The sequence below is a fragment of the Phragmites australis genome, chromosome 17 (assembly GCF_958298935.1).
Source record: "Phragmites australis chromosome 17, lpPhrAust1.1, whole genome shotgun sequence".
Classification (NCBI taxonomy): Eukaryota; Viridiplantae; Streptophyta; class Magnoliopsida; order Poales; family Poaceae; genus Phragmites; species Phragmites australis.
The window spans coordinates 23,576,494-23,600,330 of record NC_084937.1 but is presented as its reverse complement, the minus strand read 5'-3'; the positions used below and the strand labels follow the sequence as shown (position 1 = coordinate 23,600,330).

Here is a 23,837-nt window from a genome sequence, read left to right as displayed (position 1 = left end):
GAAGCTTCCTCTGTCTGCCTATAGTCGTGGGCGGGCGCCGCGCTCTGTCCCCTGTGCCACACGGAACCAACTCAAAGCGCACGACAAATCGTAAGCCGAGGCCGGCATTTGACTGGTCGGTGGAGTACGGTGGGCCGGGTGCAGGGAGCGGGATCCGCCTCCAGGACGATTTGGTGGAGCAGGATGATTCACTTCTAAATTCTATTTATTCAACCAAATAAAAAAAATTACATCACCATATACATACTACTAAATAAAAAATTGAATCACCCATCTAATAAAACATGAATAACAATACTCACTTTTCATATATTTAGTTTTTTATTAAAATATAATTATGTGGGATATTGTTTTGTTAATTTAATTATAATGAATACAATGGTATAATCGAATTACAAAACATATAAATAGTTTAGAAGATAATATTATTTAAAACATGCTAATAAAAAACGTATTTACTTTAATCAACTAGAATATTTCATATCAGTAGTAATAAAGCTCATCTAAAATATAGATGACTCTATTAGTAATTTTTTACGGATAGACTTATCCAGCATCTTAAAAAATTATTTATTTTAGATAACTATTTCTTCAAACTTGTTTTTCAACTAAACATTAAAAAAACTAGACATCTCACGTCCAAAATACCTCTCCCACCAAACCCAGCTTGTCCGCGTCACCGTACCAGGGCCGCTTCGCTTCTCGCAGAAATCCCAGGTGCGGACTTCCTTCCTTCCGTGTTAGGCCAGAGGCGCGCGAGAAAGTAAAAAGCAAAGGCGCGTGTGGAAAAGCAACCGCGCGCGATGGCGGTTGATGTTCATTCCACCGCCGATTTGTCCACATCTCGGCTTGCTCCCACCCCATCCATCAGACGTCACCCCAACTTGTGTAGTGGGCGGCCTCGCGCGCAGGAGTCGCGACTCGCGACTCGTGTGATCGATCCTCCTCCTCCGAACAGGCGAAGCGCACCCATCGACCCCCGCCGCGCCACGAAATTCTCGGAGAACACGGCCTGTATCGAAGTGAAATCACGAGGCATGCTCTTGTTGCATCTTTCATCGCACACGAATCTTGTACTAGCGACTAGGAAATCACAAGGTCAGGTCCTTGTTGCATCTTTCATCGCACACGAATCTTGTACTAGCGACTAGGAATCGGGAGGGTGATTCGGTCCTGGTTTCTTCAGGATTAAATCTCTGCTCTCTGAAGTTAGAGAGTAGGTACGAACAAGATGTCGACTCGATCACTAAAGCTGCTGCTTTAATTATGAAACGAGACGTCGCGAGACATTAGAGACAGAAATCAACGACTAATCAGCGATTGTTAGAGGCGCAAATCATCGACCTTGACATGGACATGTAGCCAGGCCGGTGTTTGTGCCATCAGACTGACGCGAATTATAGGTGGACTCGTATATTCTTTTCGGAGCTAACTGATGCGTGCTAGCACATACACCAACTTAACTTTCCTTAAGCATACGAGAGAATAAATAGAGTCAAAGATCAATCTCACAAGGACTGAAATGTGAGAGCTAATCCAAAAAATATATTTGGATCATCTGTTCCCTCTGTTATCTATTTCGGTACGGAGACCACTTCCACACGAAGCCCTGATAAAGTAATGTGTTCCAGACGCCATTCTAGATCGTGTCCTCAGTACAGCAAGTACGTATTTCCTACTACACCAACCCCCACATACATAGCTCCTATCGATCTTTGGACCAAAGAAGATTCTATTACTATATTTCTCTATTGCATTTTGCAAAGTCACATACCCCCATCTGACCATCTCCCATGGATATGTACTGGATCTCTAGTGGCTACGTTGAGTCCTACTCTGGAAACTGCAAAGGCGAAACAGATAGCGAGGCAAATTGGACCTAGCTTGCGTGCAGTGGCTGTGCTTTTGATTTCTTTCCGGGGGTTGGTTGCTTGTCCAACTCGGTGATTGCATGTAAACGCCTCACCAACTGAAACAAAAGCCGCGTGGAGAAAAATGAGGGCCGGCCGGGGGAAGGTGGCTCTCGCCGATTGATGATGCGCGACAAGTTGCTGACTTTTTGGCGCCTCGCATCCGCTCTACTTCTTCGCGCCGGTTACACGCTCGATTCGCGTTGTGTGCTGCACTTGCGTATGGCCTATGGCCTATGGTTAGGGCTGAAAACGAAGAAGCTCGATGAAGTGCAGGCTTAAACCGAGCTAAAATGATGGTTTGGCTCGGCTCGATTGCTGGCTCAAGTCGGCTCGCATACCTGTCAGACCATTAGGTATCAGTGTAGGTAAGAAGCTCGAAAACACCTCACACGTAAAAAAAAAACACACGACAACAACTTAAACATAGCATCAAATCACTGGGTAACAATATGCACCTTAGGTTTGCAGGTGCAAAGGAGCCTCCCTCCTCTTCAAGTCCTCAAGAGATTTAAATATCAATTATCAGTTCTTTTTTTCATAGAAATTATAGTACTCGTGTCTTGGAGCATTTGGACAGCAAGAAATGAATGGATCTTCAATAGGATTGACCCAACAGTCCAAGGTTGTTACGCTAGATCTAAGTATGTTTTCGCAATGTTTATCCATAGAGCGAAGAAGAAATATTTCCCTCAAATTGAAGTTTGGATAGTCTTTGTAAATCTTCATTTTTTTTATGTTCCTTAATAACGTTTGTCTGTAATATTTATTTATTTTTAACACGTAACCAGTAGGAGAAGACCCTACTGTTCCATAAAAAAAAACAATATGCACACACGCACTATCTACAAATAAACAGACTGATATTGAAATACTGAACTACTGGAGCAAACATGCTAATGGTCCATAACTCGGTTTGGTTCGTGAGCTAGCTCGGCTCGGCTCGATTCACAAAGCAAACCAGCAGTGTGGTTCGAGCTCAGCTTGTTTGGGTAACGAACCAAACCAAGTCAAGTCAGACTTCACGAGCTCGAGCTAACTTGTAAGCCGCGTGTTTTTTATCCAGCCCTAACTATGGTCCTCTGGCCGGCAAGCTTCCCCTTTTGCTGATCTCACACGAGGACGCGAACGGGATAGTGGTGCTGGAGAGGGTTCCGCTCAAGTGCTTCATTTGACTACTCAGCAGGAAAGATGAGTTTATCTAGGTAGTCTCTGCTGAATGGTTCAAATTAGAGAGTCTCCGGAGCTTCCTGACTGGAATTTTGGATTCATGGATTGTTAGTACTCATCAATCCATAGATTTGTTTTTCTGGTATACGATTTCTTTTTCATACGTATGAGAAACATTCGCTCGTTTTCCTAGTCGTTAAGCGTGCATGACTTTCCTCTCTTTCTCTCTCTTGAATCCTCACCAGAATTTGCAAGATGTATATAGCCATAAACTTCACGGGAAAACAATAAATTTCCAGGGTTCTTTACAGTCAGCTCAGTAACAGACTAAAAAGATATTTGCACTGGTAACATAGTGTTCATTCTGCTGTTTCAAAACATAGTGCTACGGGTGCGTAACAGGCTAACAACCCAAAACTATGACCCAAGGCCCAGGACTCAAGCTGAAAACACTATTTCATAAGGCCCAGACTTCCAGCCCAAGCGAATTCGCTAAATTTTTACAATCTTAATTTCTGAGCCAACTCTACATCTGCGAAAACCAGGCTTGTTTAAATGCAAGGCCCGGTTCTTCTGTTCATCGCAGAATCAGGTTTGTGCTACCGTGTTCATTTTCGGCCCAGGCCTTCGGAGTTCGGATCTTGCTGAGTAGGACGCACCGGCCCATTTTCTGAAGCCTAACGAGTCCGCTAGGCAGAAGAAAGTTTTTTTGGAGATTGCTTTGTTTTTTGAAAGTAATTTCATTAACTAGAGGCCAACATCAGCGGCCACAAGAGCACTTACATCAGCTGGGGTTGTATCATGCCAGACTAGAACATCTCGTACCTGAAGCCTAACACCCAAACTGGCTAGTTTGTGAGCTACCCTATTACAAGAACGGGGACAGTACGAAACCCGAACATCAGTAAACCTAGTGATCATCATATACCTAAGTTCTCTGAAGATGACACCACATGGCGCTGAGTCAAAACTCGAAGAGACTAGAGCAGACTTTAAATTGAATGCATCTGTCTCCAGAACCACTCTTAACATTCCTACCTCTGAAGCATACTTTAGGGCCTGTAAAGCTGCATTGAATCAGTTATGTGTTCCAATTTGCCTGCTCCCGACCCTACAACTGAACCAGAGTGATCCCTTATAACAAATCCCCATCCTCCAGTATGATCATGTTCAAAAAAAGCTGCATCAATGTTTATTTTCAGGAACTCTTCACTAGGGTACTGCCATTTCAAATTCAGAGATCGTGGTTGATCCACTCGCTTACTGAAGAACTCCAAAAATTCAGTGCATAGTTTTTGAGCCTGAAAAGATAAACGATTTGGTGATTGGGCTTTGTCTCCTGCATTGACACTATTCCTCTCTGTCCATAATACCCATAAGATAGTAATGATTTTGAGTTGCTTCTCCTCAGGCCATTTCCAAATCTGAAGAAGCACTTCTTTTGGCGACTGCAAAGCAGCGAGAACAATGTGTTCTTCTTCAAGTAGCAGGTCCCTCCAAACAGACTTTGCCGATTTACATTTAAAGAAGAGATGACCCCCATCTTCATCAAGTCTACAGCAACATGGACATCTAGTATCAATGTCCATTCCCCTGGTCCTGATCTTTTTTAGTGTCGGCAAACTGTTGTGTGCAAGCCGCCATACAAAAGATTTGATCTTATTTGGGCATCCCATTGCCCAGATTGTTGTCCATGGAAAAGCAGTACCCAATGCTGGATTATGTACAATATGACCTGAGCTGGGGCCATGCTGTGCTGATGAACTATGAACAAAAACCTTGTACGCAGATTTCACACTGAAAACTCCCTTAGGATCAAAATGCCAAGCAACAAAATCATCACAACGGCTACCTAAAGGGATCGACAAAATTACCTCTGCATCTTCATGATTAAAAACATTCCGGACCAGTACCTCATCCCATTGGGTAGTGGCTGGGTTGATGAGTTCACTAACCCTTCGCAACATAGTTTGTTCTTGAACTGTACTTGGTCGCCGGGTAGTTCCACGAGGAAGCCATGGATCATTCCAGATATCTACTGATTTCCCATTTCCAATCCTCCAGATTATACCTTTTTTCAGCAGATTTATTCCCTTCAACACACTTCTCCAAGTATAAGACATTCCAGTTATGTTCTGCGCAGTAAGAACATACCCATTTGGATAGTACCTTGCCTTAAGCACCTGTGCACAAAGAGAATCCGGGGCTTGAATTAACCTCCAACCCTGTTTAGCCAACATAGACTGGTTGAAAGCATATAGATCTCGAAAACCCAGTCCTCCATCTTTCTTCGAATGTGACAATTTATCCCAAGACAACCAGTGCATCTTGTCCTTGTCCTGCTGGCTCCACCAATACTGACAGATCATTGAACTCACTTGATCGCAAAATTTTTTTGTGAGATCAAAACATGCCATTGCATAGGTGGGTATGGCTTGAGCTACAGCCTTGATGAGAATTTCATTCCCAGCTTTTGATAGTAATTTCTCCTTCCATCCTTGGATACGATTCCATATCCGATCTCTAATATATTCAAAAGCTTTACATTTTGAATGGCTAATATAGACCGGTAGACCAAGATACCTCTTATTCGCCGTTTCAGCTTGTAGGTTTAGAGCTTGTCTGAGTTCCTGACGTTGAGGTGGCATAGTGTTTTTACTAAACATAATAGCTGATTTCTCTTTGTTGATTTTTTGGCCCGAGCACTCTTCATACAGCCTTAAAATTTGTTGTAGGTGCATGGCATTTTGCTCAGTAGCTTTCATCAAGATTAGTGAATCATCAGCAAATAAAAGATGGGATACACTTGGTTCTCCTTGGCAAATACGTATCCCTTGAATCATATTATTCTCCTCTGCATGTTGCAATAAGCTTGAAAAACCCTCAGCACAAATCAAGAACAAGTATGGGGAAAGTGGATCACCTTGACGCAAGCCTCTATGTGGAATAATCTCTTCAGAATAATCCCCATTAATTTTAATACGATATTTGACTGAGCGAACATAGTTCATCAACAGATCAACTAGATTTTGATTGAAGCCCAACCGTGATAACATTGCCTCAAGAAAGTCCCATTCTACTCTATCATATGCCTTGCTCATATCAAGTTTCAAAGCAAGAAATCCTTCCTTCCCTCTCCTCTTGTTTTGCAAGTAATGTGTCAATTCATACGCCACAAGAACATTATCAGATATCAATCTTCCTGGGACAAAGGCGCTTTGGTTTGGTGAGATTATGACATCCAGAAAGACCTTGAGCCGGTTGGCTATAACTTTAGAGATAATCTTATACAACACATTACAAAGACTGATCGGTCGGAAATCCTTTAAACATTGAGGGTCCTTTACCTTTGGGATCAGCACCACTGTCGTTTCATTCCAACCATCTGGGATTGCATCGCCATTTAGCACAGTCATCACCTCTTGTTTCACCCGGTTCCCAATTGTATCCCAAAACTTCTTGAAGAAAATAGCAGGCATACCATCTGGGCCAGGAGCCTTTAAATCACCAATTCCATTGAGAGCTTGTACAATTTCATCTTCAGTATAAGGTGACGACAATGATTCATTCATTGCTGAATTCACACGTGGTTGAACTTTACCCATGATTTCCCCCAATCGATTGACACCATTAGAAGAAAAAATTCCAGAATATTGGGCAACAATATAATCCCGTAGGTCCGCCTTTTCTACCCATGAACCATCTTCCCGACGCAGACGTTTAATTGTGTTAATCTTTCTTCGCTGTGACGCACATGTATGATAAAAACCTGTATTTCGGTCTCCATATTTCAGCCACTCAACATGGGCCCTTTGTTTCCAGTACATGTCCTTTTGTTCTTCCAATTTATGTAGCCTATAACGAATGACATGCTCCTGGCGCACAGTTTCGGCAGAAACCTCTGCACATAAACAAGTTGCTAATTCCTTCTTCAGTTTCTTTATCCTTCCCTCAAGGTCGCCTAAAACATTGCGATTCCAATTAGTTAGCACGCCAGCCACATCCCTGAGCCCTTCTCTAACATTTTCAGCGCCGCACTGAAAGGCCTCGAGCCAAGCCTTTTGCACCAATTCATCACACTTGTCCTCCTGCAACCATCGTGCTTCAAATTTGAAACTCGGACACGATGTCCCATTACTCACACGTTCATCCGTGCCATGTAGTTTAACAATAATTGGTCGATGGTCTGAATGACGAGGATCCCCATTAATAACTTCATACATTGGAAAACAACACCTCCATTGTATGCTTGCCACAGCACGATCTAGGCGTTCACGTATATAACTTTCCTTCCGATGACTATGATTCCGCCAAGTAAATTGATCTTCGCTGAACCCAAGATCATCAAGGCCACAATGAGCTAAAGCATCCCGAAATTTATCCATACATGATTGGGGCCGAGCCGCACCACCCTGCTTTTCATAGGAGAACAAGATTTCATTGAAATCCCCCATACACACCCAAGGTTCTATAATCTGATTTTTCAGAGACCGGAGAACTTGCCACGTGAGCTCCTTCTTATCTGTTTGCGATTCACCATAAATGCCAGTGAGCCGCCAAGAACCCCCATTCGGATTGCAAACTTCAGCATCAATATACCATTTGGACAGAGTCTTTAGATTTATATTAATCCCCTTGCGCCAAAAAAGAGCTAAACCTCCACTTCTACCAACGCATGGAACACATACCATATTAGTTAGTCCCAGGATCCACCTAAATTTCTCTATCCTTCTGTTGTCCAATTTCGTCTCAGACAAGAAAAGGATATCCGGATCTTCTCGCTTCTGGAGGTCCAGAAGCCCCTTAACTGCCGGGCGGTTGCCCAGACCCCGGCAGTTCCACGCTGCTAATTTCATTGGGCCTCGCAGGGCTGGTTCACCAGCCCCGCTACCATGCTGACATCCTCTTTTATACCGTCTTCCTGCATGTCCCCATCTTCCATCAACAAGTCCTCCCCTACCCCTATGACGTCCCCCTTAAACTTCTTCAAAATGTTATTATCCTCTCCTTCCTCCCCACGCCTTTTTTGCCCTACTTGGTTTACTATCCTGACAGCAGTGCCTATATTATTTCTGATCAGCTTCTTATAGGTACCAATTTCCTTCTTATCTCTAGATGTAGGTGGTTTGATCATAGCTTTTTCCATCTGTGTAGTGGCTGCCAAAGTAGAAGTAACGGAATCATGCACTGAATCTTCATACTTATTATCTTCAGTAGCCCCTACCTGCCTTTCATCAACCTGAAAATTCCTTCCTTCTTCCATCACTTCCACACTCTCCCTATTTGCAACCAGGTCATGATGTATGTCGAAATCATCCTGGATACTCTTCTCCAAGGCTGTAAACGAAGTATCAGCAGCATGAACCTCTATCTGAGACTTGTGCACAGCATGTAGTTGAAGCCTCTCTTCCTTCTGTTTCCTCCAATCACCCTGATTTTTATCCTCCTTTTGCTTGTTACAATCAACGCTCTTCCTCTGCCAACGGGATCCCCCTGATCGACAAGAGTCACCTCCTCTACCCGTAATCTCATAAGAGTAGCGTCGTTTAGCAGGCATAACGCGTAGCCACTTGCCATACTAGTCAGTTTTCAATGTCTGTGCTCCTTTCTTACAATTTTTATCAATGTGTCCAATGATGCCACACGAGTAACAAAGCTCCGGTAGAAATTCATACTCTAAAGGGCACCATCTCAAATCCCCACCTTCATCTTCAATCTCCAAAGTGACACCCCTCATGATTGGCACACGAATATCCATAGAAACTTTAATCCTGAGATAGCGTCCGGCCGCTGTGCCGCTTTCGTCAACATCCACGTCCAAGAATTTCCCTACCTCATTACCAATGATCTCCCCCATCACCCTGTTCATCATCCCCATCGGTAGTTTGCCTACTCTAATCCAAATCGGGATATGAGTAAATTCCATTGCATCAATGTCTTTCCTGGCATCATAAGCTGCCATCACCAAGAGGCTATGACCTGCCGTCCAAGGACCATCCTCCAATGCCCTCTTCATCCCACACAGTTGGTTAAAGTAAAAGAGGAATATATTATCTCCCATCTCTTTGACGATCATCCCCTTGTCAGGACACCAGATTTTGCCTAGAGTTTGATGAATTCCCTCGACAAAAATAGGTTTGTCCGCCAAAGCCAACCCCACCGCATGCCACTCACCAGGTCGAAGCATCAGTTCCCGCGTCTTTGGCACCTTAATACCCTTCCTCTCCACCTCTGAAAGTTGCAATTTCTTCATCGCTTCCTCCAAACCATTGCCCCTATCGCTTATATTTCTATTCAGACCAAGCAAGTCTGACACCTCATTCATTTGAACTTGTTTTTATCTTTTTTCTTTCTTTCCTCCTCCTTTTTTTTTAGCTATACAGCCGGCGTAGAAGCAAGGGCACCCCCGCGGAAACCGCCGAGGCAGCCGGAGCTTAACTAGAGGAACTCACGCTGTGCATCGAGCTTGGAGGACTTCAGGGATCGAGAAGCAAGAAGGGCAGCGAAGAACAGAGAAGGAAGGCGATAAGGACCAAACTCTGAGTCGCCTGGAATTGCCCAGTCGCCAGAGACCAAACGTGAAACGGAACCGTCCACGACTCTTCGCGATTGCTTTGTTAGACAGAAGAAAGTTGATCAAAAAAGAATTGTAGCAGTTAACGTGCACATAGCTTTCATTCATGCAATTCACCCTTCGAGTAAAAGAAAAAACTCTTACAGTGCAAGTACGTGTCACATCCGTGTGGAGATGTGGCTCTAGTCTCCAATTCGCACGCCACGTTACCGTTTACTGCAGGTACGTCCGAAACGCGGCCCTGCCCTTCACATGCTCGCACGTGTGCGGCCCACCTGCTCGGGTCTGACAGACTCGCCCCGTACGGACCAGGAGCTGTCTCGCTGACTCGACCCCATGCGATCAGTGTTACTGGACACCAATACGTGTATTAGAATCCGAGTTGATAAAGAAAATTTAGATACGCGAAATACAATTTAAAATTTGATATAGAGGTTGAAATCCGATTTGGATTTAAGATATCTGATTTGACAAATAAATTTAAACATGTGATCCAGAGAACACTGCATGCGATGGGATCCCAAACCTCTCCTCCACGTTTTCACTGGCCCTTTTTACTGCAAGCGTTGGGTTAACTTCTACTCCTTCGCTTGCAAGTTGTGGAAAATTAAACGCCTGTTACTGCTCGGTACTTGCGCGTGTTTGTAACAGCACGCTCCCAGCGAAAGCTGCAGCGTTTTTCTGCGCAGATGGCTGCTGCCGTCGGTGATTTTCTAGTGCGGGGAAAGCTGCCAGCTTCTGTCTCAGTAGCACAGCAGCGTCCTTCCACCTGTGTAACCAATGTCAGCACTCAGTATGTTCAAGGAACAGGCATCATTAAGCAATGTGATTTCTGGGCAGAGGTCTGAGCCTGCAGTTTTCACATGCACGGAGAGCTGCATGTGCATCTCGCAGCGACGACAGCCACACTGTGGCCAGATGAGGGCGTGAAGGCCTGCCTAGTCACCGTCTACAGCTGCTGCATGTTTTGTCTCTGAACCAAGAGCCACGGCTCCGTGTACCACGTCGCTATGCTAGGTGCTACTCATTTCCCACACCATGACATCGACCTGCAACCAAAGCGCAGTAAAAATAAGATAGTGAAGGAAAAAAGACCTCAATCATTAAGCCAGCAAGACCATTCCTGTGATCCAGAAAAAAGCCCCACTATGTGCACCCATTTACAGAAAAAGACGCAGAGTATTAGTTCGCTAATTTTCTTGCTACTACCAAGGGCGTACCTTCCCCGTGGGGGGGAGGGGGCTATTATGCCGGAGCAGAGGGGAGCCCCCCTTGGTCGGAGCCGGAGACGGGAGCTCGGCCACGAGCGCGGTGTCTGGAACTGGAGGTTGTCTCCGTCGAAGATGACGCGAATTTGGGCCGCCAGTTTAGAGTGAGCCGAGTGGTGGACTGAATATTGGGCTAGCCATGGCCCAATCGGCCTCATATACTCAGACATTTAAGTCCTTCACGAGTTGAAGAGTCATGACGCTGGACTGCTCGTTGCCTCCCGAATCCCTGATCACGAGTTCGTCCCGGCGGCGCCGGCGCGGGTGGGGACTGGTGAGCATAGGTGCCTTTTGGTAGCGGGTAGCAGCGCGGCGGCCGGCAGGCGCGCGACTGGGATTTCAGCGGTCGCTGGGTAGGACTGGCGGGCGGTGGCGGGTCAGACGCAGGTAGCTTAAGTCGACATGCCATCGTTTTGCTCTTCTAATTTCAAGTATTGTGTTCTGCTGTGTGGCGCTGTTATGTATGGCTTGCAAATTTTTTGTATCAGAGTATTGCAACATTATGTCCAACGCTAGATAGGCCAAAGGTGCCTTTTGGTTTTGTAAGGTTCTAGTTTTAGGTCATTGTTCTGCATCTGCCAGCTTGAGAATCTTACATGTTGTAGGGCTAAAATAGTAGATGAGGATGAATATGCGTCTTAATAAATGTCTTTCAAAATTAATGGTCTTCTTCTATTTTAAACCTAACTCACCTCAAAAACGCATACGAAAGCAAGAGAGACAAGAACAAATACAAAACTTCCAAAACCAACGCTTCTCTTAAATAAATGTGAACACTAGATTCCAATTAAAACTATATGAAGAGTCATAGCGCAACGGAATCAAGCAATTTAATGAAAAACACCTAAACACAAGAGAGCTAGGGACATCAACAAAAAAACATGAACACCGAATGTTCTGACGTACACTCCTCCTGAGCGTCTGACCATCTGACGTGTGCAATTCATCAGACCAGCTGTCTCACAACCCTCTCTGCAAAGAATGCTCCGGCGTGCTGTTCATTTCATCACCAGACCATCTGACGTATACATCTTCACCGGACCACCATTTGCATCCTCTCTGCAACAAAAGATCCAGCGTATTTCCCGATGTTTACATCTTCTATCATCGGACCATATGACATATGTAAGTCCGCCAGAACCTATTTGCAACCTCTCTAAAATAAATGCTCTGACGTTCACTGTATTCATTACTAGAACATTCAGTGTGTACTTCAATTTTTACATCTAAGTAAAAATACTCTGGCGTGTACTATGTCTGAACCCCGAACCATCCAGCTTGTTTAAAATCCCAGACGTCTTACCATCCAACGTGTATAATTTTTTTGAACTCAGTCATAAACATGCCAACTCTATTTTCTCTATAACTTTAATTAATTTTGATCATAATTACAGTACATAACCACGTCTATACAATCTAAAAAATTATCAAACTAAATCAATACCATTATTAATCATTTATAGGCTTGTGTGTCTCATATCATGTTTTTGTTTCTTCTGTTAAGTGCAAATTCAAACATTTTGCTCTTTTTCTCATTTAATATGTTCTTAGTGTGGTGTTTCATATGCGTAAAATCCGCTTTGGAAAGCATGCTGATGCTGTTTGGTTAACTCACCAAGTTAGTTGAGCCCAGCCCCCCTAAAAATTTAATCTGGATCTGCCACTGGCTACTGGTGTTTATCACTATAGCTACTTTGTCATAGTACCTCCAACGTATATTGACAGTGACAAATCAAACGACGACAAGAAAAAGTGGTAGGTCGGAGATTACCCAAGGCAGCAAGCTGCCCAATGATAGTTTATGAATTCATTCAATCGCAACAAGTAATCGCCGCCCAGGAAGGTCACTGGCTCACTCACTACACTGGTAGCTAGTGTGAGAGTGACTCGCAGCCAGACAGCCATCTAAAGGTTAGACGGCGGCGACGGCCACGATCTCGGGATCACGTCGACTGGAGGGGGTTCAGATTAGCATGGCCACACCAACACCGCCGCGTCAGGTGCCGTGACAAAAACTTGCGACCGGCTGTGACAGCGCTGCAGACGCGGACAATCTCTGCCTATCTCGTCTTGGAACGGCCGCGATTTGATTTCCCTGCAGGCGTGCGATGAATCGAGATGCCCCGTCGCTTTGGTGATTTGATCGATTTTTTTAAATAATATTTTTTATTAGAAAATACAAAGATGATATTTATATCCAATATTTACAGAAATAGATACTTATCGGCAATTTTTTGAAATAATATTATTTCTACAAATATCGAATTTTATGTATTATTTTTATATTTTTTCAATAAAATAATATTATTTTAATTTTTTTTTGTTTGATAGCCTCACGCCAAGCACTCGACCCCGGTCATTTAGAGGGATTCGCATCCTCTGACTTTGCTTGGTGCTACAGTAATTCACAGTTCGTGTACCGATCGGGATTTTAGTGGTACAGTACTGCTACAGTACCCTTCTACCAGTGCTTCGCTATATCAACTGCTACAATGTTTTTACTACAGTAATAAACTGCATTTTACTGGTTATACACTCACGAATTACTGTACCCTCTCAGAGGATGCGAGTCCCATTCAGAGTGCGCTCTCACCGCAGTGTTAGCACCCGTGTTTACCATTTATTATATTACTAGCTTAGAACAATCTATCTATTATATTAATATTTGAAGGAGAAAAAAAGTCTTCACGTTCGCTCTTAAGTCATGAAATTATCATATTAATTAGAAAAACAAAAAATTATAACACTCATTGTTTTGAATATCTAACGGTCTAGATTAAATCAAAGAGTCAATATCAAATGCGATTAATAAATAACTAAATTTAGAATTAGTCACATACCTGCCCTGTGACCAGAGAATACTGAAATCAGACTGGTCGCGGGGTTTCCCTTTGAGACCTGGAGACTAGTCAGAGAAATTGATCGTGTGGTCGCTGACTGGACGCGCCGGGGAACCATACTCCTGCCCAATCATGACGTGTAGAAAAAGTTGATATTTGATCGCCATGGGTTCCCCTAATAGGGGACTCAATTATTCTTTACACCAATAGTAGCCTCCAAGCTCCCTTGCGGATACGGTAGACTTTGCAGTTTGTCATGTAGTCGTGATCGGACCCAGTCGTACCATTTGGATCCTGGTTGAACATGAGTTCGTCCGGAGAGTGGTTGGCGATATGATCCACTTTCGAGGTTGGCTCAGAAAATCACATCCTGAGGGGAGATTAAACGTTTGGAGAGAGAAAAAAGAAAGGTGTGTGCGTGGGAGAGGATCATGGGAGAGAGAAACTTTAATTAACACTGGACCCGAGAGGATTTTGGTTCCCCATGCGGCCTCTCCAATTCCAAAACGGTTGGGATATCACGTTGGCCCTATAAGTTGGACAACCAAAGGCTTCTCACAAAACCTTTTGCCATCTCCCCAATCACCAAACCCTAGAGCCCAACGTCCATCACCTTCTTCTTTATCAGAGCTTTCCTTACAGCCCCCCAGACATCCCATGGCACCGCGCACTAGCAACGAGCCCGACTTTCCCAAGTCGAAGTGCACCAAGGTGAGGCTGAAGACGATGTACGAGAGCCGTCTGCTCCATCGCCGCCTTTCTTTTGGGTACCGCGTTGGGGAGGACACGCCTACTCCTCACGAGGGGGAGATTGTGATGTTTCCCTCCTTCTTCCTAGCCGGTCTCGTGTCATCCTTCTCCAAGTTCTTCACTACTGTCGTTTCCTTCTATGACTTTCATCACCTCCGCCTCAACCCCAGCTCCATTATCATGCTGAGCGTTTTTGCTCACATGTGTGAGAACTTTATCGGGGTCGAGCCGTGTCTCGATCTCTTCAGGTACTTCTACATGGCCAGGCCAGTGGTCGCGTCGGCCACCAGAAGCTACGGGTTTCGTCTCCGCGATGGCCTCACCGGCTCATACCTTGAGATGGGCCTTAAGTTCTTGTGGTTGGGCTAGAGGGAGGACTAGTTCTACCTCAAGACTGAGGACGCCATGGATAATATCCGCATGCCGAGTGGACCGGGTCAGTACCATGAGACTAGGGAACCACCCCCCATGCCCACCACAGAGCTATTGGTCCTCGTGGCCTAGGTGAAGAATCTCGTGAACGCCGGGCTGATAGGAGCGAACATCGTCTGCAACTACATCAAGTGTCAGCTATGCCCTCTGCGGAGGAGAGAGCACTCGACCTATTTGTACACTGGGAGGGATGACGTCACTCGGGAAAGCTCCACAAATAACGTTGCATCCCTTTTGCATGGTGTCTGCTTGTTGATCGTATGGTATCTTACGTATTCCCTTATCTCAAAGTTGGCCACCGATGTCGTCGACTAGTGGATCAAACTCTTAATGGCAGCAGCTGTGAGGAAGAATGGACCTCCACGAGACGCTTTTCCGCTGTGCAATCTGTCACTTTCTGAGAGGGCCCATCGCATGATATGCCTGGCTTTTTCTTAGACTTTTTGGTCCCCGATCTTCCCATGGGTTGAGGTTTCATAGTTCGTATTACAACAAGATCTTCCACTGGTCGACATATTGTGTTCGATGACTACCAAGGCCATCATCGCAGAAGTCAGCACAGCTAGTTGCGGAGGTTGCCAGACTGCTCAGAGCCAGACAGAGCCTGCAGGTGGCGGTCTTGAGAGTGGCGCCGACCAGCAGGGGTTGACCCATGTTGCTCCAACCAACCTCACCCTGACCAAGTGCCCACCAACCATACATCCCTCGACCAGACCCCTTCTGCCCAGACCAGGAGCTGTCAGGAAGCTACCGGCAGAGTGTCTGCGCTTAGGGGGAAAAGACCGACAGGGGACTCATCTATCCTGGACGTGTCCAAGAGCGTCTGTAGGTCATCCGCAGGCCTGCCCCCTCGAACAGCCGGTCCAACGGCTTCGTGAGGACCAGGTTCGTGCTCACGTCTCCGCGTCTGCGGTGAGTTCTCTGGTTGGTGTAGGATAAACTGAGTTCGTATTCTCTTTTTGATTTCGTGGTTCCAATATTGTTGCAGGCTCTTGACCACGCCAAGCATTCGGTCCCGGTCATGACTCCCTCTCCAGCGCCACGACAGGGCGTTCCGGTCCCTCCTCTAGCGTCGGCCTTAGCCCTGGGAGCACTAATCGTGACTCTAGTGCCGACGGAGCTAGTCGTGGAGCTCATTCCAGAATCTGACTTCCTCTCTGTGGTCGCCCAATTTCCGGTCTCGGTCCGCAAGTTGGTTGTCGACAAGGAGGCGGCAGCGAGTAGGTGCGTCGAGCTGTAGAGGCAGCTAGCTCAGGAGAAGGAGGCGAGGCTCATGCTTCATCAAAAGTACGGTAAGCTCCAGCGCCAGCAAGCGGCGTTCGTCACCGAGAACCTCCAGCTCCAGGCGGACGAGCATACCACCCACGACCTTCTCCTAGATGCCTTTAAGGCATTGGCGGATCCCTTGGGGAAACTCGGGCTAGACATCATGGAGCCGCAATCACGACCCACAACCCTATCCTGGGCTCGTGCCACCAAGGTTCTCTCGAAGAGGTTTTCTGAGGTCCTGGGTATCTTGGCGGCGAGAGTCGTGGAGGATGTGGCAGAGGTAGTGAGGGAGACTGCGGGGTACATCCTCCGGTGCTACCACAGTCATGACCCTAACTTCTATCTAGACATCGTTCAGGAGGGAGTCGCGGACATCAGACTTGAAGCCGAGGAAAAGCTGCAGCATGAGTGCCAAGGGGATGTAGATTTCGTAGAGTCTGTTTTTAGGGTTGAGACCACAGAGGAGTAAGAACTGGGCAGTAACTCTAGTTTCATAATATATCTGGATGATGCCTTTTGTTTTCTGATAAGCTTATGACTGTTTTGGTCATAGAATCCACGACATGTTTTAACCTGTTGCTCACCCCGAGCTCTCGACCACACCCATAAATGGAGTGTGGCTAGAGCCGACCGGTCCCTCTGCTCGCAGCGTGCCCTCGACCATGCTTACTTACAACTTCGGTGACCAGTGTACTCAGAAGGCGGTGGGTAAGTATGAGCTGGGTTTTGCGGTCGACCAAGCGAGTCCGCAGGGTGACCTCCAAGGTACATTTGTCTGACTGTTCAAGCTACGTGCAGTCTTAGGCTAGCCGTGTAAAATTTTGACCAGTAGACTCCTGCATGACTCTTGTCCTATTTGTCGATTAGCTTGTCAGAAGGAGCTGCTTACGGTACGGTGGGACCTAGCACAAATGACCAATGAGAACGACCGGTAACGAGAACAGTTCTACGATCGCCTCATTCGCTTTCGGGATGAACTCGCAGCGCAGAGGGACCAGGAGCAGATGGTTAGGGAGAACGATGAGCTGCGCGAAAAGTTCTACGATCGCCTTAGCTGGGCTTTTACCCCCTTCGACTCGTTGCTCTGGTCCACCAGCATTCAGGTTCGCCCGACACCCGGGAACACTGTGACCAGTCATATTGACTGGTTTTTGGCGGCCTCTGAGGAGGATTGTGATCTTGAGGATAGGCTTCGCGTGACGGTGGGCGGCCACTTACTGGATGTTGGAGCCACTAGCGCCTGCCTTGCCTTGGGTTGCATCTAGGAGCATTTTCCAGACATTGACCTTATCTCGGCAGTCTTCAAAGGCTTTGTCGATGCTATGAGGACCACAGAGGAGCTTCGAGGTCAGGCTAACCTATATCTGCTTGCCGTTCATTCTCTTTTTTGGACTATTTGGTTTGATCCCCTGCCACATATTTTTGGGTCCCGTATGTACTGATCAAAAAGTTAGTGTCAGCCCCCAGGTGTGGCCTAGGGGGTTGCTTTGTAATGAGAGGACTTGTTATTTCAGCAAGGTTTTTCTATGCTTGGGTAGCAAGTAGATTAGGAGCGCTTGCTATGTATGGGGGGATCACGTTGCACTGCTCGCGAGTTAGGTTCCAAGCACTTGCGATGGCTTAGGGCGACAAGCCCTTCGATGGCGACCAACGCTCAACCCGATTTGGGGCATGTAGCCTTGTGGTCGTTAGGATGGCCCTCAGCACGACAAGCCCCTCGGTGGCGACCAACGCTCGACCCGAATTGGTACCCATGGCCTTGTGGTCGCGATCCTATGAGCGTCTATACCTTTTACTTTGCACGAATGGCTTGCTTTTGTTCCTTGGCGCAATCGCTCGCAAGTTAGGTTCCTGTACTCATGGTGACTGTTGGTCCGACAAGTCCCTCGGTGGCGACCAGTGCTTGACCCGGGTTAGGACCTGTGGTTTCGTGGTCGTTAGGGTGGCCTTTAGCACGACAAGCCGCTCGGTGGTGATTAGCACTCGACCCGAATTGGGACACGTTGCCTTGTGGTTGTGATCCCACGAGCATCTATACCTTTGACTTTGCGTGAGTGGCTACATCTGGTTCTCTCCCTACCAAGGTGAGCAATCGGGTGGGAAAAAAACTTGGCTGCTAGGGAAATAAACATAGATTCTAATAGTTCTAGCCCACGACCGTCTGGTCGGAAGAAGAAGAACTTCGACCAGGCGGTCAAGCCTTTGAAATGGAAAAACTTATAATTTGGTGGGAAATCGTTTATGTTCGTGAAATCCAACAAAATAGAGATCCTAGTTTCTAGAACTTTAAAAGGCTTACAAGTCATGTTTCCACACTCGTTTGGAAGGCCTTGCAAAATAGGAAAAAAAGCTCATTTCCGAGCAGCCTTACATATATAACTGATGTTCCACGAGCTGTGTGATTTGTGGCTGACTTCTGTGGCGAACTTGAACATTCCAGGTCGGGAACTATAGACCACATCGGGATTGCCCATGACCAGTGTCCGTTCCGAACCTTATGGTCATGGAAATGCCTGGGATTTTGTCGGCATTAGGCTGCTCAAAGTTAGAGCACGTTTGTGAAACTCTTCACTCGGGTCAGTATCACCCTCTTGCCGCTCCACCTGGTCACTACCTGAGTAGTTGGCCATCGAAGGTGGTTGACAGGCAATCTCCGACTGGCGAATCGAGTCTTGTGGATCATAGTTATTTGGTCATTAGGCTGGTTGGTTGATATATCGACCGTGGTACAGTCATAACACGTATCATTTCATCTTCTCACATGCATCCTGGAGGGCCGTGGACCGAGAGAATCCTTACCGGAATGCTTTTTCCGATCAGAAAGTGGTATGAAGTGCGGCCGCCACTGATGCCTCCGAGGATGTTGGGAATCATTGTGCTACTCCCTTCCTAAGTGACGTATTTCGGTAAAAAGTTATTGCTCCTTCGGTGGTAAAGGCGTCCCTCTACTAAGGAATATTTTATGAGCTTGCCGCATGACCTTTTCTGTTGACATGTCATCGTCAGGGGTTGCTTGATTCTAAATATAGTCTGAGATCTGATCTATCCAGGTCGTACCCGAATTAAGCAGGGTGAGGTCAACGACACCAAAGACTCTGGTGCTCCATTTCCGAGCAGAGCATCCCTTCCACGTCAGTTTGAGACCGCAATGGGTGGTCGTGTGAATTTTTTAAAAGACTCCAACCAGGATTGGTGCACAAGAAGAGGCCAGACGAGATAGCTCATCGACCTAAGAAGTTATCCTTGCGAGAGACAGTGCTAGACTTCAAAGCTGATGGAGCGTCGCTCTAGCTTTCTTACTTCGGAGCATCGCCGATGGCTGGCTCGAGCACTGGCACCCTATATGTAATTGGGTTATGCCTAGTAGCGAGCCACTCACCGCTAGTTAGTGTATTAACCCTTGTACAGACGTTGCTCATATTTTAGTTAACATGCCCTTATACTCCGCAATATCGTCTAATAATTAGAAAATACATAACTGAACTATGTACCTAAGGAGGTCGCTAGTTGGTGGGGTCGAGCTCATTCCAGCCCCCTCTCCCCTTATCATGAAAGACCTATCGGCGTTGATGGTCCTGTGCTTGTCCATCCCCGATTTTGAATGCCCTTCTTGCCAGACGGCCCGTACCATGTCCGCAACCTGTAGTCTTCTGATGGTGTGAGCAAGCTGTTTATTTTCCTGCTATCCGCAAAAAAGTGATTGTTCTTTCTTTCAGAAAAATTGAAGAGCGGAAGACCCTTTTTTCGTCCTCCAGATGAACCTGCTCAAAGAGGGATCATATCTAGTTAGCTTCATGGTATTCTTTTACTTGATTAGGGATCTTATCTTGGCGGTGGCTCTAGGTCATTCCGTAAAAGGAGGGGAACGCACGGAATGGTTGGCAAACCATCCCGATACGGAGGGGGACTTTTCGGATGACCCTTTATTTGTCGGGGTGGGTTTCCCCCAAGGCACACGACCTGGAGTCTATCGTTAGGACCTAGCAGTGTGAAGGTCTTTGCAGCCTTCGGGCTTGTCTGGATCTTACTTCATGGTGAACACCCTCGCGACAACCCGAGTCCTTAGAGCCAGGCTCATCGGTTGCGGTGGATCTAGCCATGGTTAGCCTAATCACACTACAGAAATTTACCAAAATGCAAAAAACACGCCCCTACCTAACACGCCAAATGTCGAGGGTTGCCCCGAACAATGATACCGGGGTATACCTGATGACGGGCACGTGATCCGCAACATGAGGTCGTATGTCCTAGCTGCGTGCGTGTGATGAACTCAAGAACACCAGAAGTTATCCAGGTTCGGACCTCCCTTAGAATATTAGCTCTACATCCTATGTATTTTTTTATATGGGTATGAATGAACTGGATCCTCTTTTCTTCTTCTCCTTGTTTCCCTCCCTTTATATATTCAAGGGAGAGAAAACTTACATAGGGATCTAAGCTACCACACATATTATATTAGCCGCCTATCCCGGAATGGACTGGGGTGACCTAACTAATCCTTCTAACATATGCCTATTATTATAACGAGTGGCCGCATTCCACTTGCGCTGTCGATCTATAGAGTCTGTGCTATCGGTTCCACGCCCGCGCCATCCTTATCGTCTGGTATGTTAGGTCCCGTCCCCATGCGCCATCCACGCTTCTGCAAAACCTACTGCCACGCTTTGTCAGACTGTCCTGTAGTGTTTAATACTACAAGATGGGACACGACAAGTCTGTGATGATCACGCCTAGGTTCGCTCGGAAGGACAACCTAGGTAAGAGATAACACTTGAGTGAAAAAGTATGTAATGAAATCTGACTGATTAGGCGCATACCTACTCTACGATCAGAGAAAACTAATTATGGAATTTCCCTCAAAGACTTGGAGACTAGTCGAAGAAACTGATCGTATAGTCGTTGGCTGGACACGTCGAGAGACTATACTCTTGTTCAATCATGATGTATAAAAAAGTTGATATTTAACCATCATAAGTCCCTTACCAAAAAACCATTTATTCTTTACACCGATAATAACTATCTTCTCTCCCGTAAACTCGCCAGAGGCCGTCGCGTTGACAAAGTCGTCTGAAACCTCGAAGGGTAAACTCTAGGAAGCGTGATTATTGCAGCCTCACTGCTCATCAGTACCCAAGCTTGCGTTTTCACAATCGAAGAGACGCCTAGCGTTCAGAAACCGACTTGAACCACAGGGGGCGCTTACGCCATCGCTTTCTCGCCACACGCTCAGCTAGCCGCATGACCTCAGATCTCCGCTGAGCCCGTTGCCCACGGTCGTAGGCCCCACCCTTGCCCTACCTCGCTACATGCCCGACGGCAACCGCGTCCCTTATATAACCCACTCCTCGGCTCCTCCTCACTCCTTCGCCAAATCTCCTCACAGTCTTCCGATCCTCTCCTCCGCCGCGAAGAAGCCGTTCCCTTGCCATCTCGTGAACTCCGTACTCACTCGCGCATTCGAAGGCACGCTCACACGGCTGCGATGGTGGACGTGGATCACCGGATGGCGGGGCTGGCCCCGGCGGCCCACGCGGCGGGCCTGCGCCGCCTGTCCACGCGCGCCGCGGCGGGCCCCGCGTCGGCGTCGGCGTCACCGCGCCACGGGCTGCACTCCTTCCACGGCGTGGCCGCGGCTGTGCTCTCCCACCTCCGGGCGGCCGGGGTGGCCGTCCTCCCGGGGCTGTCCGACGCAGAGTTCGCGCGCGCGGAGGCCGGGGTGGGGTTCACGTTCCCGCCCGACCTCCGCGCCGTCCTGGCGCAGGGTCTCCCCTCGGGGTCCGGGTTCCCGGACTGGCGCGGCCGCGCGGGTCTATGCGCCGCGTTCGACCTGCCCGTCGCAGCGGCGTCGCTGCAGATCGCGAGGGGCGCGCTGTGGCCGCGGTGCTGGGGGCCGAGGCCCGCGGACCCGGACCGCGCGCGGCGGCTCGCGCGCTCCGCCATCCGGCGCGCGCCGCTGCTTGTGCCGCTGTTCGACCGGTGCTACGTGCCCTGCCGCCCCTGCCTCGCCGGGAACCCCGTGTTCTTCGTCACCGACGACCGCGTCCTCTGCTGCGGCCTCGACGTGCTCCACTTCTTCACGCGCGAGTCCTCGTTCCAGCCGCTGGAAGTCTCCTCCCCATTGGCCTCTCCCCTCTGCGGCACGAGCACGTCGTACACGCGCCGCAGCCTCGACGCCGTCTGCTGCGGCCAGGCCCCACGCTGGATCGAGTTCTGGAGCGATGCCGCCTCCGACCGCCGCCGCCGCGATTCATCTTCCTCTGAAGCCTCCACCGCCTCCTCCTCCTCGTCCCCATCCTCGTGCTGCCCCTCGCCACCACGGAGGTCCACCCCGCGATGGGTCGGCAACTACCTCGACGATCTCGGATCGGTGCTCAGGAAAGGTGGCTGGAGGGACCGGGAGGTCGACGAGATGATCGAGGTGGCCGCCTCAGGACTCTTCGACGGCGATGACGCCCCAGCACTCGACACTGAGGTGGTGCTCGACGCACTGGTGCTGAAAACGGACCGGTGCTCGGACTCGCTCCGGCGAGCCGGGTGGAGCTCCGAGGACGTGTCCGACGCGCTGGGCCTGGACTTCCGCCGGAGCAAGGAACGGCCGCGGGCGGCCGTGCGGATCCCGCCGGAGATCGCCGCCAAGGTCCATCGCCTCGCGCAGGCGTTGGCGCGCCCGTGACCTCTCCCCGTTCCTGCCGGACATGGCGGCGCCTGACGTTTCTAATTACTTGTTGTCTCGAGTCCGAATCAAACTACACTTGTATAAGTGAACAAGTAGCCCATGTTCGAGTGCATGATCACGCGAGTAAATTAAGCTCTGTTCATGTGCGCGAAGCACCGTCAATTGTAAGAAACAGTGTCCCGGAAATTAGAGCTAGATTGGCAGAACTATTCACTCAAAAAAAAAAATACTTGCAGAGTAATTTCTCTCAAAAAAAATCTCCCATGTACTGTTGGATGCCATTTGCATGTCAAAAAATTAAAAGTCAGGGTGGGTTGCTGCTGATGTGTGCTGCTTCTAACCTACTCGTTTTGTATATCCACTAGATCCTATGAACCTTCCTTCAACAATTCAATCAGATAATAGCATAGGAGCCCTGGCATCCGGAGACGACGACCAGGGAGTAGCATTCACAGTGTGTAGCATGAGTATCAGAGCATGTTTACCTTCGGTATTCGGCATGAGCATACATGCAACTGCCTCCCAATCGCAACATCCTCTGCAACTTTTTTTTTTGCGAACCACGCTTTGCAATTCTAATCGTTCCGAGGACATCCATGTCACGGCATCAGGAAGACAAAGGCTGAGCCCCAACTTACCAGCCGTGACCAAGGATGCAGAGCCCACAGGTCGGAGGGTGTCATCGAGGGCAGTGCGGCCCGGTGCCCGTTATTCTACCGCAGATTGGATGGTGTGATAGGCTCGGCCCGTGCATGTGTTGTGGCGGGGACCGGTTAAGTAATTGAGCGTGTGTTTCTTCCCGAGCATCCTTGTTCTACAGTAGCGAGTCGATCTCTAGTTCTAGCATCAATCCCATCTACTCCCCTCCTTCGACGGTCTCTCCAACGTCAGAGGGGGTGGGAAAGCTGTAGATCGACACCGAGGTCTACAGTTTAGGTAGATCTAGTA

General features: G+C 47.8%; 2 protein-coding genes across 2 annotated transcripts; one reads left to right on the top strand and one right to left on the bottom strand.

Annotated features, from left to right (window-relative positions):
- Positions 1-8,658: 8,658 nt before the first annotated feature.
- LOC133896988 (uncharacterized) lies at positions 8,659-9,405 on the bottom strand. The gene has a single exon (XM_062337596.1). It carries the CDS (start codon positions 9,403-9,405, stop codon positions 8,659-8,661), a length of 747 nt encoding a protein of 248 aa, XP_062193580.1.
- Positions 9,406-21,590: 12,185 nt separating this feature from the next.
- On the top strand, positions 21,591-23,384 carry LOC133897377 (uncharacterized). The gene has a single exon (XM_062338091.1). The coding sequence runs from the start codon at positions 21,696-21,698 to the stop codon at positions 22,884-22,886; it is 1,191 nt and encodes a 396-aa protein (XP_062194075.1). The 5' UTR covers positions 21,591-21,695; the 3' UTR covers positions 22,887-23,384.
- The last annotated feature ends 453 nt before the right edge of the window (positions 23,385-23,837 follow it).